Consider the following 17,937-nt stretch of genomic DNA (forward strand, 5'->3'; position numbering starts at 1 on the left):
CGACTGGGACCAGTCACTTAGTCGATTTTCTTTACAGGTGCTGCCTTGGAGGAGTTGAATAGAGTCCACTGGATCAATCAATGTGACAGTATTCAGGGAGAAACCAATCAGACAACTAATATCATCACCAAACCCTGATCGAAGCTCACCAACAAGTCTCGCCAAGAAATCCATTCCAGTCTTGTTCAATATCACCCCAGGGCAAACAATTAGATCAGGGATGTCCAGGGGAGATATTAGTCCTGGCATTTACGACTCGATAATCAGGTTTGGCCGAGGCACAACCAATGATTTAGGCTTTATACAGCTGATTTATTAACCAGCCAAGCTGGAGTTCAGTTACATGTGAATCTCATAGGCTATGTTATGATCAAAGATTCCATTTTAGATTTTTTCCACGAAAAGGGAGCAATGTGCCTTATGCACCACCTCCTAAGTTCAACCTAGATCCTTACCTCTCGAATTTTAGCCAATTGGCCCCCCTTTAAAGTTCTGGAAGAAGGCAAGTCTGGAGCTGATGGGTCAGAGCTGACACCTTGGAAGATTTCTCTCTTTATGAGTTCAGCAGGGGGTTCAGGCTCCTAAAACGACAGGAACATAACAAAGTTGAGAAACTGGACATACATGTATTAGGGGGACATGAAAAGGTTACTCAGCTGAGCAGTCGACAGCCTCAGTGCCCAGTATACTGTGGTGAACGACACGTAAATATGCAAAAGGAAGTCTTGACAAGTCATCTGAAAATTGAGAAGAACATTTTTATGTTCAGCGTGATATCGGAAAAATCAAATGGCAACTAAATATAGATGTTGTCTCGTGAAATGAGATTCCGCAAACAGAAAGCTCGCACTCGCAGCTAAAAACATAATACTACGAGCTCAGGCAGAACAATCCACATTTTCAAATCAAGTTGACCCTTTCATACCTGACCAGGTGTTATTTCTGAGAATAAGTCTAAAAAGCTCATGACAGAGCTATGTGAACCTCCCAAAAATTGCGGAAGTTTTCTGAACAGTTATGGTTTTGACAAGTCTTAAAGTTTCTTGGCAGTTTCTCTTTCTTGCTCCTACATTAGCAACTAATGCAGTTGACAAAATCTCATACTATGTACGATATTTGTATGAGATACTATGTACGATATTTTTGAAATGTCACAACCACTGTATTAAGAACTGTTTTTATAAAATTTGCTTGAGGCCACAGAAGTAATTGGATAGAGCCTTCATCTGCAAGATCTCTCCTGATTAGTAAGATAGACCAAGAAAGATAACGAGGTAGTAATTTATCAACTAAAAATCGGATAATATTCTTGTAACTTGCCAGAGGAGATATTTTCCATAGCTTACAAATCTTTTTTAAAAGTACATGCACAGTTATGCGCTAATGATAAGAGCTTTTAAGAAATTTGATGCGGGTCTGCAGTTTTTGAAATACATGCAGGAATTTCTTATTCATTTTATCTCATTTAACAACCCATACTCTTCTTGGTTGTGGATATATAGTATGATCAGCTGTCGATTCATTTCAAAAGGTTACAACATGGCAATCAAGAATAAGATTCACACGACGGGACCAAGATGTCAAAGGTTTGAAACCTTCCTGAGCCACTCGTTAACATTTCATGTTAGAGCTTGTGGGTCAAGTGATGTGGTTACATGTAGCACTCTGGTATGCTGAAGCACTTTGAGCTGCCTTGACTGAATTGGAACAGCACTACATACGCAGAACTTTGACTTCAACTAGCCATGGACCATACCATATCAGCCGTCAGCGACCCATGAACAGCAAGCAAGGTTAGGCACAAGGACACAGAGAATATTCTGAAAATTAAACCTACCACTTCACGTTTCTTAGTCCGATACTCTAAAACACTAAATAATATCACTGACCTCACAGCCTATGAATACAACATGATCAATTTTGATCGAAATAATCCTGTCTTTGGTTTCTTCAAAATGTCCTCAGAATGAAGCTGAATGTGAAACACACAAAAACAACAGATCACCAATATTTATGTTGACCTGAAGGCCTATCATAAGGCAAATATATTTTGAATTTCCAATATAAACAGGCAGAAGTATAATAAACATCTATCAGCTGTCTACTGATATGAAATAAATGTAGGTTACTCTCCAGCTATAAGAACACTTACCAGGTAATTGCCTTCTATAAAATCATGAATTCCAGCAGTAATTTCAGCTAATTTCATATATTGAGCTGAATAACATGATGTGAGAAATAAAACACAGTCAAGCTGCGCCTTATTCATTAAACAGAATAATCAGCCGTACGAAATAAGCAAAGTTGTTTTAAATATTTAAGTTGTAATTGTATCCAATTAAAAAAGAGATTGCCATCAGATTCATCGTGAAGCAGCAACAAAATACAAAGTCGTGAATCACAAAAAGATGAGAGACAGACGCTGCAAGAGACAGACCAACCTGAATCGATAATCCAGCAACAGTGAGTTTGAAGGCACTAACCTGATCCCAGAGAAGCAGCACTCAATTATGAAAATACAAACTTTTTATGTACCTTAACGGCTTCGAAAAAATGTTCTTATTAAGTCTCCACAGTGCTGGAATTACCTGGTAACTTAGAATACCAAGGTTGACCGGGAAGTTTCGGTGAGAAAGAGCAGCTGATACAATATCCGAGGCAAGATAAGCTGGAGTTTAATTGAATAATTATCAACCAAGTGTGACAAGAGGCCTATGAGCCTAAAACTCTACTGGAATCACAAATGGGTAGATGCCACAAGGGGAAGGAATAAATGGGAAGTTGACCTGTTATCATATTGAGGTGCATGACATTTCAGGCATGCTAGAGGTTACAACTTCACAATAAAGGCTGGTACCGATGGCCATCAGTGATGAGAAGCAAGTCGAGTCCTACCAAAAAGAGACTATTAAAACAACAGATTTTCTGCCCAATTGGGAACCAAAACCCTCTAAATGTGACCTCATAAAGCTGGGACATGGATACAGAATGTAAAAACATCCACAGCTGCCTCATCATCTGACAGATTACCGCTACTGACAGGTCAATCACTGACTCAAGCAGAGAGAAGGACACCGACTTACCTCTAGTAGTATGATCCAACATACATGACTGGCACTAGTGACACGACAAATCTGTATGTTAGGTACACGATCAGTCTCCTGTCACAAATAATAGTCTAGAGAAATATGTTTAGACTCTGTTCAGAAGTGCTATAAGTTGTTCAAGTCAGCAACCAAGGTAAGATCCAACACACACTACGAAAGGAAACAGGAACAGAAATAATGTGAGAATCATTTCAAATCACCAGTTTGACAACTGAGATGATTCGACAGACTGTGACCGACACCGGTTACAGGACAACCTGTAGCTTATGTTTGATAGATCTGTTGAAAGCAAGATCGTGGAGAAATGTTCATAGTCTGTTCAGAAATGCTACAAGCAGTTCAAATGTTAGGTTTTCATTTGGTGTAATTTCACTTCTGGCTATATCTTATATCGGAATTATGCCTAGGACAATTCCCCAGGTGGCCCCTAGCTCTCCACTGGGTTTCCAGTATCAGAAAATCACAGATAAGTTCTGTCAGGAAACAGGAAGGTAAGAATTTATTGCAGAAAAAAGAAAGTTATGTCTTTTGAAAACACCTGGTTATCAGGGCATGTTACAATTTACCTCAGCAGATATCAGGTATCATGAAAATGGCTTAGACAGCAAGCCATCTCCACTGGAAGGTAAACTAATCTAACAGATACTGTGGAGTGAAGGTAGTAGGCCATGCTGTTTAGACTTCTGAGAAGTCAGATAGGCTTGCAGAAAGATTTATGCTTGCTTCCTCTTCACCACATATCTTCATCTGTATGTGAGTTTCAAGGCAATGCAGTAACTATTTGCATTCCTTTACACCAATAATGGACCAATTCGTCTTTAGCTTGAGTTTCAGGCATTACCCGAAAATGGGACCACCAGACTGCATGGTCTTGGTTTTCTGATCCAATGGACCAGCTGTGCGCCAAGAAACCCACATGGACCTTGAACTTTCAATGCAATTGAACAGGACATAATGATGTCATTTGGGAAGGGAACAGACAAAGCTTAGTGCTTCCCTATCCTACCAATGTAAGAAAAGTGCCTAAGATGAAACAGTACTGATGGAATGCTGAAAACCATATATTTCTGGTTCTTTCCTCTTTACATTGGCTCACCTTTTAGCCATGCTACAGCTGAAGCCAAGGTAAACAGACTTTGAAGATGGTAAACACTTTTGTGATATCCTCGTAAAGGTATACCATATGTCAGGCATGGAGGAACTTTGGAAATATTTCCGGGCACTCTGCACCAACAAATGCTCGACTTCAAATTCATATAGTTTCCTTTATTCAGAGACATGTTGACAAGGAAAACGTATATAACTGAGATTGATCACTGAACAAAACTCAGATATTGGAAATCATATACTGGTGCGGTACCCATTGTTATTGATCATGGACAGGCATGAAACGCCTGTCATGGTTAGCAGATGCTAGTGATTTGAAACAATATTGGTTGACATGTAAGAATATGTGGTCGTCATCCTGTTTGCCAGCAAATTACCAAATTACCTCTCAATTTAGCTCAAATAGTACTTGTATGTAGCAATGCCACAAACAGTTGCTATACTGAGTAAATTCTCCAATAATCTCCAACCTTGTAGTAAAGCTATTAATCTTCCGCAGGCCATCAGCTCAAGTAGCAAAAGTGGTAAGTGGAATTTTTCTAAAGAGTAGACCAAAGGTAAGGATGAGAGTAAAAAATGATAAGTATGCGGTGATGACCACTTGATACATATACGAGAGAATTATTGGCCATCTTACACAATTCTATAGTACTTCAAAACACATAGAACATGGCGAGTTCAAAGAAAACAAATCTCCTCAAGGAATAATTTTGATATGATCTGACATAATGATGACAATTTTAGATCTTTTAAGTTCTCAGTTAGAAGAGTTTCTTTCGCAAAAAAACCAATTGAAGTAGTTGCAGTGGCACATCTGGGGGATGCAGTTGGGTGCCGTCTCTCATTTCTGAGATCCTAAATTTGTGCCTATTTGAAACTAAAATATTGGTCTTTGCTATTGTGAGCTTTGTTTGCAGCCTTGGGTGATTGGTAATGTAATGATGTAGGTAGAAAGTTTATTCCTCGAAGAATAATCATAGCCCGGCTACAACTGCCTACCTTTGAAGCCATGGTTACTCCTTTTACCTCAGGCCCTGCAACATCCTTCGAAACATCAACTTGGGGTGATATGATTTTAACCCCAGGCACTAGAACTCCTTTCAAAGCTTGAAGCACTCCTTTTACCTCTGGCACTGGCTCTTCCTTTAAAACTTTAGCTGGTCCTTTTACCTCAGGCGTCGCAGCTTCCTTTGAAGCCTTCGGTACTCCCTTTGATTCAGGCACTGGGACAACCTTCGAAATTTTTGATCCGACAGGTTCCGCTTTGATAACAGGCACAGGTACATCCTTATCAACTTTGATATCAGCTACTCCTTTTTCCTCAGGGACATTCGTGACTTTCACTACCGGTATTTTGGTTGCTTGTACCCCCTTTGGCCCCTCCTTCTTTCCTTCTTCTTTCGCCCCATTAGCCCCTCCACTTCTGGTTTCCTCCTCCCCTTCGGACTCCTCGTCTAGCGTCCAGTCATCATCCTTAGGTTTTTGCGCTGGTGTTACCGTCTTTCGTGACCTAAATGCTTTACTCCGCGAGATCATGTTTCGTGACAAGAATCTCTCAGAATCTGCCTTGAACACAACATCCAAATCAAAGAAGATTTCTCACACTTCCAAATTCAAATTGAAACAAATGGCATCGTTATCCAGCACTTTGGAAGTTTACACACCTGATGTTATAAATCCAGACGTTTCAATTATGCATGAACACAGAAAAGTCACAATGAAATAGCAGATTTATTTTGAAACTTTGATTTACAAGCCCACATCAAACAACACACAGCAATAGTTTCAAGAGATTTGATAAGAATGTGTTATGTAAGGTAGAAGAAGAAGAAGGAAAGCTGGCAGGCTAGACTAGGAAATCCATGGCTAGTTAGTAAGCTAGCTGGAGTATGCAGGCAAAAGAAATCATTGCCTTGTTCCAGTAGGAAACAGCTAGCTTTAGAAGGCACTGTTAGCTGGTCAGGTATGTTAGACAGGATGATTTGTGTATTTTCTGTCCAAGATAGTATTTCTCCTGGCAACATAGCTAGATATCAAGTATTTGTTGGAGCGATTCATTAGATAAGTGCTAATCAAGGTGCACTAGTTATTTACTTATCGGCCTGGCTAATGGGTATTATAACAGAAACTGGATTGAAAGTAGAAGCCATGGGCATCCTCATGGGCAAGATGAGAAATCAATGTATTGTTTCATTTCATGGAGACCTTTTCATTTCATTCTAGTCAAATTACCCCCCCCCCACCGTCTCATCTTATCCAGACTCTCCCACCAACCTTATCCAATGCATAGGCTACCAAAAAAGTACCATAAATCATCAAGGAACCTGGCTAAAAGAGATTAGACCGGGAGTGAATAATTCCTAACTGTAGCCGCACTTACACCACCTGAAAATGGACCACCAATCTTGGTTCGGGAACCAATGCCGCACCATCGAAAATCCACCAAGCGCTTACACCAGCACTGCAGCTAGTTATAAAATCCGGCTACAGATGGCGCGCAAACAATAAATTGCATGCGCAGAAAGCGCCATTTCGAAAGCGCCGCCTGGAGCCGAACCATCTAACTAGCTAATTGCCGATCCATTTGCGCTTACACCACGACAAAGCCGAACTTTTAACAAGCCGGGCGAATTTGGACCATCAAGCTTGGTGGGACAAATTCGCTCGGCAATTTGTATCGGCAATGGATTGCCGAACCAATTTGTCGCGGCAATGTGGTGGTGTAAGTGCAATTGGTCCACCAATATTTCGTGGTGTAAGCGCAGCTAATGTCATTCAATCCTCTCAAAAGGACATTTGTCACCGATCAGTTTAGCATTTTGTCTTCTGAACTGATAGGAGAGGCACCACTTTACATCTTTGATGTAATTGCTACATGCAGAATTGGTTATCGTGTCATGCACATCCACCAGTTACCAACCCCTTTCATTCGATGACCTAGTCTACACTGACACATTATATTTCTTTTCTGAGATGAATAATCCCAACCCCACTCAAAAGAGCATGTTTCCCTCGAGAAAGGAACAATAAATCAAACCTAATGTCATGTGTCATGTCGTGAAGAGGAGTCCTGAGACTCAGGTCATGACTCGCATGGTCCAGCAGTGTCTGCTATCAATGACTGAGCACAGACTGAAGATGATCAAGTCATTGTTTGCAACTTCAGCTTTTCAATCTGAGTCATAATAAAATTGAGGTAGGCTGTTCTGTCAGACATGAGACTTCCGTGTTCCTATTCAAGAGTTCATGAGTTGCCTCCTTGGTGGCAGGTTTGACCTCCTAGGAATGAAATGATGAACTAAAATAACTTGTCTTGGCAATGGAGATTCTTGGTAACCTAATGTCTATTACAACACTAGTCCAAGCTTGTCAATTACACCATTACAATATCTGTGAATAAAATGGGACCATTTGCTATTGATCACCTGTTTGACCTGTCAAACATTTCAAATTGGAAATTGTGAAAAATGAACTGAAGCTGAAAAATGTTATAACTTACATGGATAATGACAGGGCACTGCACCCGTACATCGTCGTTCTGATTTTCATCCAGGACATTGCCTTGTCGTATGATCGGGATTCGATGCAAGCCACTTACAGACATGATGACACTATCAAAGTCTAAACAGTTCAACCCAATGTATTGTAATAATCCCGGTTAATTACAAGGTAATTTCAGCACTACAAAGGATTCGACACAGAAGGTTGTTAATCATACGGAACATATCCGGTGAGAATCAACACAAAATGTGATTCAAAAGGTTTTTCGACAAATGGGATGTACAGGATATGTTGGGCACCACTATTGTATGACCTCACACAGTGTTGAATGCAAACAAATCATACAATAGGCAGAGTTGGCAAAATCTTAAGGTTAAACTTTGAAATTGCGGTCAAACTGGTTCATTATTGTTTGCTTTCTGATAATCAACTGGGACATTTCTAAAGGAAATCTATAGCATTTTTGGACAAATCAAAAATTAAAACACTTGGATGGTTTTATGTCGTGTTGGGAGCAGATAAGGACGCTCCCTTGGATGATAAAGATATCAATGTCAGGTGAGTTCACTCAGTATTTCGAGTAAAAGCAAAAGTGCATCTGTAATTGAAAATCAAACATCTCCATTGTCGAATTGACAGATGCTGTCATTCAGTGACCATCCTGATTATTGGATGATGGATGACTTACATTAATAGTATAAACTGATGTGGTTGGTCTACATTGTAGTTCTACTTTTAATGATTGCTGCCCTCTGCTACAATTGGGTTCAACTAAAGCAGATGATACCCGAGTTGAGGACAATTAGTTCTCAATCACCCTGGAAGATGGAGTATGCATCACAGCCTAAGAGTTTTTAAAGGGCAATACATACAGAATCCAGGGGTGTGATTGGTGACCTCGAGGTGATTGATAAGCGCAATAAGGAACATTGTCTTTCTTTACTCAAAGCGACTCCTCGTACAATAGAAGAGCTAATGGTGAATTATGAGAAAGAAGCGACATCTACCAGTCACCCTTATCTGGCCCACCTAGCTTCTGTATGTAGTCTCTCTTTAAGAAATCAAGTTTTCTTAAAGTATCAGTACTCACCGAGAAATCAAATCCCACCTTCATTCCCTTGGATGATTTTAATTTCTTGGTTGAATTAGTGGTGATCGGCGGGGGCGTTATCGAAACTATTGGACCATTCAACTGTGAGACGTGCGAAAAGTCCTGGGAATCTTCTGAGCGGAAGTTATCTTCCAACGACATGGAGTTGTCTGAGCTGGTGTCTGGAGAAAGTGGAAACAATAAGAATCACATAGTCAAGGCTACAAGACGTGTTTTCAGAAAATTAAGTTTTCACAGTTGTGGTACTTGTTAGGCCGCTGTTAGATGAAATCAATACATTTTGGCGCACCACAGAGAAGCGTCTCAGCGCACCATTTAAGCCAGGAGGACAGATACCAGTGAAACCTACTCACCACTGGTACTATGATTTCTCCTTGGTCGCCTGTTGTGTCGCCGCATGGAAGCTTTCTTCGCCTCTTCCAAGATCTGAGCATTGAGCAATTTGTCAGCTTCTGAGAGTTCAACTTCGCTAGGATCATCAGGCATGCTAAAACTTAACAATGGGGGCTCCTGAAAAAAAAAGAAGAATATTCAAGAATCCAGCCCACAATAACTAGTCTGCACCCTGTTACCATCATCTTGACCCTAATGTTTCTAGAAGTGTTACATCTTCAATGCTCTCAATACTGTGAGGCTAAAAGCGATTACCAAATCACAAACCAATCTGTGACAATCAGATATGAACGTTACCTTTCTATATTCTGGAGGAGAGGCATACTGGGGACTTGGCCGCGGCATCTCACTTTCCTCTGCCGAATTGCTGTGAAACAGATGGGCACGTAATAAAATGGGTGACGTCTGCACGCCAAAGTTCCTCACTCCTTCATCAGAATGAGACTTTTCTAATTTGAATTTCACACCCGTTAAACTCTTAACCACTTCCGCTGAATTCGATTTCGTGATATGAGGAACCAGTTTAGGAGACGAAGGTCCGATTATTGCTGTTACTCCTGTAAAGGGGGCGCTAAATGATAAAGGCGAGAGTTGTGTCGATGTTGACTTTGATGTTGTTAGTCTGAAGGGTGACGGTGGGGATTTTGGTTTTCCATGACTGTCCACGGTTAACGTATCCAACTTGAATGTGACAGATGACTTCGGTGGTTTGGGTGATAAGGATTGCGAACTTTGGGTGGCCGATTCCGTCATTGGTGGCACATTAACAGGTGAGAGATTCCTTGGCGTGTGGCCTGGCGAGATGTGGTCTTGTTTGGTTAGTCTGGAAGGCAAATATCAAACAATTGTAGCAATTAATAGGAGGCATCATATAGTTCCACAGGTTGTTCTCTCCCAGTAGAGGTACAATGGAATCCCCTCCCCCTTCCTTCATTGTTATGATTGTGAAACACATCGATGTTTATGGACCATACCTTACTGGCACATGACATTGGCAAGGAAAGAATGACCTTTTTCAGTCTCACCTAAATTCACTCATTCTATCTTTGCTTGTTTTCCTATACTCCGGTGGTGACTTGTACTCAGGCGGTAAAACACTTGGACTCCCTCCACGGACTTTCAACTCATCAAGTGAACTCTGGCGGGAATTAGAAGGTGAGTATCGGATCTTCATCTCGTCAAGAGAATTCTGGCGGGAATTTGCAGGCGAGTATGACTGGTGGGCAGGAGAAGACGTTTGCTGCCCCTCTGCGGCAGACACAGATTCGGTCAACGACTCCTCAGCTTCTGCATCTGAGCCCTCCTCAATGAGCGTTGACAGCTTACGACCGTGTCGTGGCGAGGCCCTGATTAAAAAGACACAAGATAATGAACAGAGGCTGTGTTCGTGATTACGCTTAATTCTATTTGTCAGAGATAAATGGAGTTGACACACAGCAAGTTGTAGACATTCTTGCCATTCTTTGAGCTGCGTCGTTATAATATATAAACAGGGTGTCTCCCAAAACCGTTGAGGATTGCGGCCAAGTTTATAGAAGTACACATATAAATGGCATTGCATTGGGGCAATACCATTAGACGCATCCTAAAACAGAAAGTATCAGGTGTGAAATTACAGTTTCTTGTTAGAGCAAGTATGATCCTTTAAAAGCAGAGTTAGAAAGAAAAAGCTGTTATATCATGCCATGCCATTTCCATGCAAGCATCTTTACTACTCAACCTAATCTCAGAGAATATGGCATCAATTTATGTTATGATTCCTGGCCTTCCCGTCATAAATTGCGACAAGGAAATGAGAGCAATTTGCTTCAATCACCAGGGCATGCTGGGCTGAAGCATCAATAATGAGGAAGGAACTGAGGTAAGATGGGAGAGTTCGACGCTACTCTGTACAATTCACATTGGTTTTCAATGAACTTGCTCATTGGTATAAGGGACAATTGGTCACATACCTGATCAATGCAGTTGCTGACAATTAGGCCCACATGCAAGTGATTCTGAATGCTCCTCACCAGCCAAGTCAAGGAAAGTTTGGTCAGAGGTCAGCACAACTTGAGCACAGATTTCCGCCAACACTTACCTTTTATCATCAGTATCAGGGAGTCCAGCCTCTGTTTCCAGCTCCTCCCCATCCTGCTGCTGCATAAACGACGATCGAATCTCCTCCGAGTAGGGGTCAAGTTGAGAAGAATAGTCAGTTATCATCCCTGTGCTCGTATTATTAGCCAACTCCGAGAAAGAGAAGTTAATGTCAAACATAGGGAGGACTGGGGCTTTCGAATTGGAGTAGAAATGTTCCGTATTGCCTAAATTGACTAGTCCAGTTTGCTTGAAACTGAAAGGTTCTTGGGGTGTGGATGTGGGATGTGCGACATCCGGCGTGGTGTCTGTACTTGATATAATCTCAGCCTCGATTGGATAATACTGTGGTTGTACTGGCGTCGTTTGACTCTTTTCGATAGCTGCCTTGAAACTTGAGCTCCGTTCACGGGATAAGCCAGGGGATTGAGACGCATTGTTAGGAAGATCCTGTTGAAGTGCCACACTCTGCACCGTATCCTGCCCAGATAACACCGCCATTAGGCATTTACTCTGTCCTATACTATTAACCTGCATATTAACACTCTCTGACGTAACAGCAGTAAAAGATTCCGTTGTACTCAGGCCGGAGATGGAGTTACTGGCATCAGTGGCTTCATCAGTCTGGGTTGAACAGGTCACGGAGGTAGCGTTAGCCGGCAACAACAGGGGACAGGATTGAGCATGTTGTTGCCTGGACACCAAACTAGCGGTCGACGTCGATGTTTCTTTTGTGCTCAGAAAACTGTGTATAGACGCACTGATCTGTTTATTGGCTTTACGTTTGACAGCTTCCTCAAATTTCTCCAGGATTAGGGCTTCTTTTCATGCAAGGGAAGATAGAGACATGCATAAGGGAGGGCAACAGGCATAGAAGAACCGAGCACTACTGCCGCTTTATTGTAGCAAATTATATATATCAATCTTGTATCAAAGATACTCTATGATTCACAAAGCATACACATACATGTGCAGTAAAACATGGTCCATCAGTTTCAACCAAATGATGTCCCCATAAACCAAAGAAAACGGCCAAATTGTCACATGTGAGAAACGACTCCAGCTGCAGAGGGAACAGATTCTTTCTAGTGAATGGAATGATGTAGAAATGCCAAATAGATAGAGTTGTCATGGTTACGAACACAGTGTCTGTTCAATTCTGGGTGCCAGCACCTGATGGTTCTTGGACGAAGTGTACTCATTCCAGAACTGACAACAACTTGTGTTCTTTGATAGTCTCGTCTTGTTACTCAATCAGCTTGATTCAATTTCAGCATGCACCGTAGTGTCGATTTTGACGATGACCTTGCCAAATTGTGTCACATAAATCTTATACATGTATTGAAAATCTTTACCATATGGTTGTGTCCAAACTAGAACTGCCTGGGATAATGTAATGAACAGCGAGACAGGGAGGCATTTTTTGTGTGGCATCTGTGGTTTCATGTTATAGCAGTTGCTCAAAATTGTTTATCAATTTGAAATTAATTAGTTAATAGTCACATCAATTATAAATGCTATTTTTCATGTTAGTGTCATGCTCCTGTTTTGAATATCATATTTTTATAGGCAGATCAAACTGAAAAAATTGGGATAGCAGCAGTCCCGAGTTTTTATTTCTGAAGCCATGATTTGCCATGCATTGTTCAACAACCTACCAGCAGTGAATAACCCAAGCCTACTACTTTTAAATTACATGCCCAAACCTCGACAATAAAGATGCACTGTTGGTTGAACTGGATTGACAAGAGAACTTACCAACAAGGGGCGAGTTGGGATTACTACGACACTGGACCATCACATCACCGAGGGACAGAGTTTTCGCGGACTGAAACGGAGAACGAAATGATAAGAAATCAGGAATAATAATAATAACAATAACAGTAAACTATTCAAGTCTCTCGTTACGCTCCTGCCAAGACAGGCAACTTTCAATCGATGTGACTACATGCGTGCAAGATTCATCCACCTGCTTATTTGATTGATTTCTGGCCTGGCTTGCAGCATTTCTTGCAAATGGCGTGGAAATTTAGGTGCAAAGATTCCCCCTCCAAACACTTCTTTAACAATAGCTTGGATAATAGCCTTATCGTGATGTCCAATATCCGATGTCAAATGTCAGACCAGTAAATTATGGTCAGGGATGAACTGGACACAATGTGACAGCTGACAAAATGATAATAAAACACAGATGACATACAAATTCATAAACAGCCATAAACTATTCTATTACTTTACAACATCAATGAAAACTTATAAATTTTAGGTACCTTTTTACGATAATAGAATATTTTAAAACAAATATTGACCTCACCATGAAATATTGAACATAATTTGACCCCTGATGACCCTGATTGGTGTGATGTGATTGGCTCATATATCAATCAGGTGTGATAAGTGTACAACACATATTACGGCGACACTGACGAGCATGCTTAAGACATGTGAGCCTTACCAGAGTGGCGAGTGCAATCTGGCGCTTGGCTAGGCGATCCTTCAAGACAGAAATATCCCTAATTACCTGATCTTTGACGGAGTCTTCAGACGCTGTATTTGGCGTACTCTTCTGAAGAGAGAAATGACACCGAGTTATAATCTGATAAAATGTAATTTCAAGGTTCAGGTTTTTGGTAACAGAAACTTAAAGGATACGCCATTTATAATTGCTGGTGGTCCAGTGAAATAAAAATGCAGTTATACACAATGCTGTAGCTTCAACAAATTCCTCTCGCTTAAACAGAGCAATGTCTCGGGGACAGGACCATTCAATTATCATTAAACAGTAGTAGACTTTGATAGAGACGAGGATGCCCCACAGCTTTACTCTCTGACAACTGGCTGACATAACCCTGGCATTTGAACATCTCAACCGTTGATTGGATTGCGACATCCAACACGGCTTAAGGCAAATGTTCGTTAGCTCTGACGGCTGTGGAGAAAAATTTGCTGAGCGATAAATGCCAGCGCACTACAAGTAGGTAATAAAGAAGGAGGGAATAGGCAACATTCACTTTCTATTCAATTGTCTCCATTCAATTAATATAAATCTGATTGTTAATTGCTGCTGGCTTCTGGTTGATGTAGCACAGTGTCATGTTGATGTAGCTGCATGCTTTCAAGATTTGCCTCCCTCTGGCTCACGAGAGCATATGACACGAATGAGGCATTTACACTTTATGTAATTGTGTTGCCCTATCAATGCAACTGGCCGAGTTGCCAAACTCTTTCTCGCCCTTCCGTGTCAAGTTAAGAGCAACATGGTCTTGTGGTACAGGCTTCAGCAGGTAACCCCAAATATCTTGACGCCTACCAAGTTGTTGTGATGCCTTTACATGATAACATTAAATAACGGAATAAAACCTTGATCGGCATACCTCTTCTGAAGTACTGCATTCGTTGTCGATATCTTTCTGGACGAGTCTCCAGACATCCTTCAGGTCTACCCCATGGTTGGAGAGGGCGGCTGCCAACGACTCCTGGAATGGAACACAATACACTTCATCAAGAGCACAAGTCAAATATTCCATTTGATGATATTTCGCATACTAGCTTCTCATAACGCCTGTGTTGGCGTCGCCATTTATCACCAGCAAGCGGAGTCACCATGACTGATGATAATAATCCCAGGATACCACACAACTCCTTATTCAATGTTATTCAAACGTATCATCCATCATCACAAATATTTGCAAATTCCGCATCGGTAACCAAGGTAACACGATTTTTGGAGACCTGTGATAAAATCGTTGATTTTTTAGGTCTTGTTGTGGGCATTTGATCAATAGGCATGCTGATTCGTTGTTGTACAAAATCCTATTTCCAAAAGTTAGTTCTGTAATGACGGCAGCTAGCGAGGAATGTTGCGGTATGATTAGGAATGGGATGGATATCAATTGAAAGGGAATTATAGTACCATAAGTCACAAGATTGTCAAGCCCAAAGATTCTGTCACTGAAGACATCATGAGATCACCATAATCCGCCTGATCCCATCAACACTACTACGGTGATTATTACGTTTAGCCTGGGATTAGATGGTGCACTCAAGCCACCTGATTCTACTTCCGTCACATCTAACTGATCCTGAATAATCGACATGGAGGCTTTCAACTAATAGCTGTAATCCAAATCAAGGTGGTCACCTAAGAGCTGCTTATCATCAAGCTAATGAAGTGGAAAACTTGGAGGTATATTTGGGACAGTTCAATGCCTTGCTTTGACCAGTGGAGACTGTTTTCTTCTATCATATAGATTATCAAACATTTGAGTAGTAGTGAAAATGAGATTCTTTAAGCCAGAATTTGAACTGGGAGTTTCTGATGCTCTTCTTCTGTGAGCTAATCTGTAGGTAAAGTGTCCCCTCCATGACTTACCTCTAACTTTGAAGTCTTCCTGAATTCTTCGAGGAGAAGGTCATGGGAGCGACTCAGTTCTTCCTTCAGATCTACTGGAAAGAAAGAGAACACAGTTACAATTCCACCATCAAGTGGGGACGGACCAGCCAAAAAGACAGCAATGTCGTAGCGTGATAAAAACATAATCATGGTCCTGCAATCTCACCTCCAGCTAGATCATGCGAACATTAAACTCATTTAAGGTTCTTTACTACCACAGACACATAACCCTCCCCACAGTTCCATCCCTCGCTAACTCCTAGCACCTTGCCAAGCTAAACACCAAAGTCTCACTTTAAATGTTGTCTCGCCCACAGCAATCAACCCAGAACATGTTGGAGAATTATTTTCTAATCAACCATCCTCCTGGCTATAAGGGTCCAATCTAATACAGCCTGCCAAATTCGTCTACACTTTCCTCGTCAATTGGAGCCCTGTAACGTCATCAGCGGAACATCGCCTACGGGTAGATGAGAATTTCCCGCCTATTCACTTGATAACCGAGATATTAAATTCCAGGCAAACATTGCGAAATCAGGTTGTTGGATGATTTTCTTTATTGAAATCCTTGAGAGTATTTGCAGGGAAAAGAATTTAGAGAAATGGGAGATATTAGAGGCATTTCCAGCTGGCTTTTTCATATGAAGACATTTTAAGTTTATAATATGTATCGCTTTTTGTAAACGAATGATGTTCTTGCCTTCGCTAGACTAACAGACTTCAGAAACACAAACTGACTGCATGTAATGTTGATGAAATGAGTCTGCCATGAATATCTCTAGGGTGACAGTGACAAAAAGAATCGTCAAGAAGACAGCCCTTATTATGACTTGGAAGTCTGAACAGCTCTCTCTTCTTCAAGGAGACCATTGATCATATAACTTGCTTCATTAACTCCTATCATGTTATCACAGCCTCACGGCAGCCATGTCATGTTTCTGATAATCATCGTTCACAAGGAAAGGTTGCTCATAATTACGTCTTCTGGAAACCAGGGATATTGCATTACTTTGGGGGCAGTCTGATGAAGGGATTCTGCTCTGTTGCTGAACTTTTCCTGCCCATTCTTCTCCTGAAGTTGCTATCATAACATGATGAAGTATCTAATTAATTCACGCTCAGGTTTTCCTCTCTAATGGTTTCTCGTTGATGATGAATTGGTGTCAGTGCCCCTAATCGAGCTGAGTTTTATTGGTGCATAGTGTAAATCTACTGATATCAGGACAATGTGCCAACCACAGCAACAACGACAAGGATGTGTGTCAGGACATTTTTTAGGACTGCAACAATAATTCAGGTACCTTGACCCTTCCAAAGGCACCACGCCACTTAAATATTCTCAAAGACCATCAGGACGCATTGACCTTAATATAAGGTCACCGCAAAGTTACACGTACATGAAAATGATGAAAGCCAAGCTGTGGCAAGCAGTAAGATCTGAAATGCACTTTGAACAAGAACATCTCGACTCAGTCAGGGCCATTGACTTTCAAATTTCAAATGGCCAACAAGCCTTGAGTGCACTGAATAGGTGCTTGACTGGTTGAGCAGCTGCCTCCCAATAGGTTAAAGCCCCTGATCAAATCCTAGTCATATTTTTCAACATGATAGATTATTCTGTCATCTGAAATGCCAACGTTCGCTCCGTGGTCATCAACGACAGGAAATGGATAAAGGTCCGCCAAGCAAATGGGCAAGTTGAGGAGATCTCAATCCATTTTCTTGTCTTGATTACAGCAGTGTTGTTGTCGCATATGCTACAAAGAAAGCACCAATCAGGTGGACAAGTACAAGTACATGAAGTACAAATTTCTACATAAGATAAACTGCATACTCACATTCTGTTTGATGACATTTTTCAGCGAGCTCGAGATTAGCACTGGAAAGATAAAGAAGAAAGTGCCATCAATATTCTCCTCTAATCCCACAAGAAATTGGAGTGGGGATTACCAGATACAACGGAAGGCAGCTAGAATAAGTTGAAGAACTGGTTAGCAAGCAAAGAACATGTGAACTTGATAGTTAGAAGAGGTCGCCAAGCATATTGGTAACCAAGGATATAAATCTGTTATTTTTTCATAAATCGGCATTCGAGATAATGTTAAGGACATTTGGGACTGTTAAACACTGACAGATTCACCACCATGCATGTCTCGCCAGAATCCAGCCCGAAGCAATTCAGCCATGCATCTGACTCCCAACACTCATCATTGGCGACGGATGCTGAACGTCATGGGGATATGCAA

General features: G+C 41.2%; 1 protein-coding gene across 14 annotated transcripts in view; it reads right to left on the bottom strand.

The window, feature by feature from the left end:
• Positions 1-17,937, bottom strand: part of LOC135488832 (uncharacterized) — a 61,924-nt gene that overhangs the window by 26,086 nt on the left and 17,901 nt on the right. For 10 of the 14 annotated variants that reach the window (XM_064773724.1, XM_064773732.1, XM_064773725.1 and 7 more), the window contains 11 exons: positions 17,530-17,570; positions 15,671-15,744; positions 14,673-14,774; positions 13,754-13,864; positions 13,057-13,126; positions 11,300-12,119; positions 10,245-10,565; positions 9,517-10,042; positions 9,180-9,336; positions 8,806-8,987; positions 456-581 (listed from right to left, as the gene is read on the bottom strand). In XM_064773724.1, coding sequence (XP_064629794.1) covers positions 456-581; positions 8,806-8,987; positions 9,180-9,336; positions 9,517-10,042; positions 10,245-10,565; positions 11,300-12,119; positions 13,057-13,126; positions 13,754-13,864; positions 14,673-14,774; positions 15,671-15,744; positions 17,530-17,570 — 2,530 coding nt within the window. The remainder of the gene's footprint in view (positions 1-455; positions 582-8,805; positions 8,988-9,179; positions 9,337-9,516; positions 10,043-10,244; positions 10,566-11,299; positions 12,120-13,056; positions 13,127-13,753; positions 13,865-14,672; positions 14,775-15,670; positions 15,745-17,529; positions 17,571-17,937) is intronic. The other 4 variants (XM_064773723.1, XM_064773729.1, XM_064773722.1 and 1 more) reach the window with 4 other exon arrangements.

The sequence above is a fragment of the Lineus longissimus genome, chromosome 5 (genome assembly GCF_910592395.1).
Source record: "Lineus longissimus chromosome 5, tnLinLong1.2, whole genome shotgun sequence".
In the NCBI taxonomy this organism is placed as follows: domain Eukaryota; kingdom Metazoa; phylum Nemertea; class Pilidiophora; order Heteronemertea; family Lineidae; genus Lineus; species Lineus longissimus.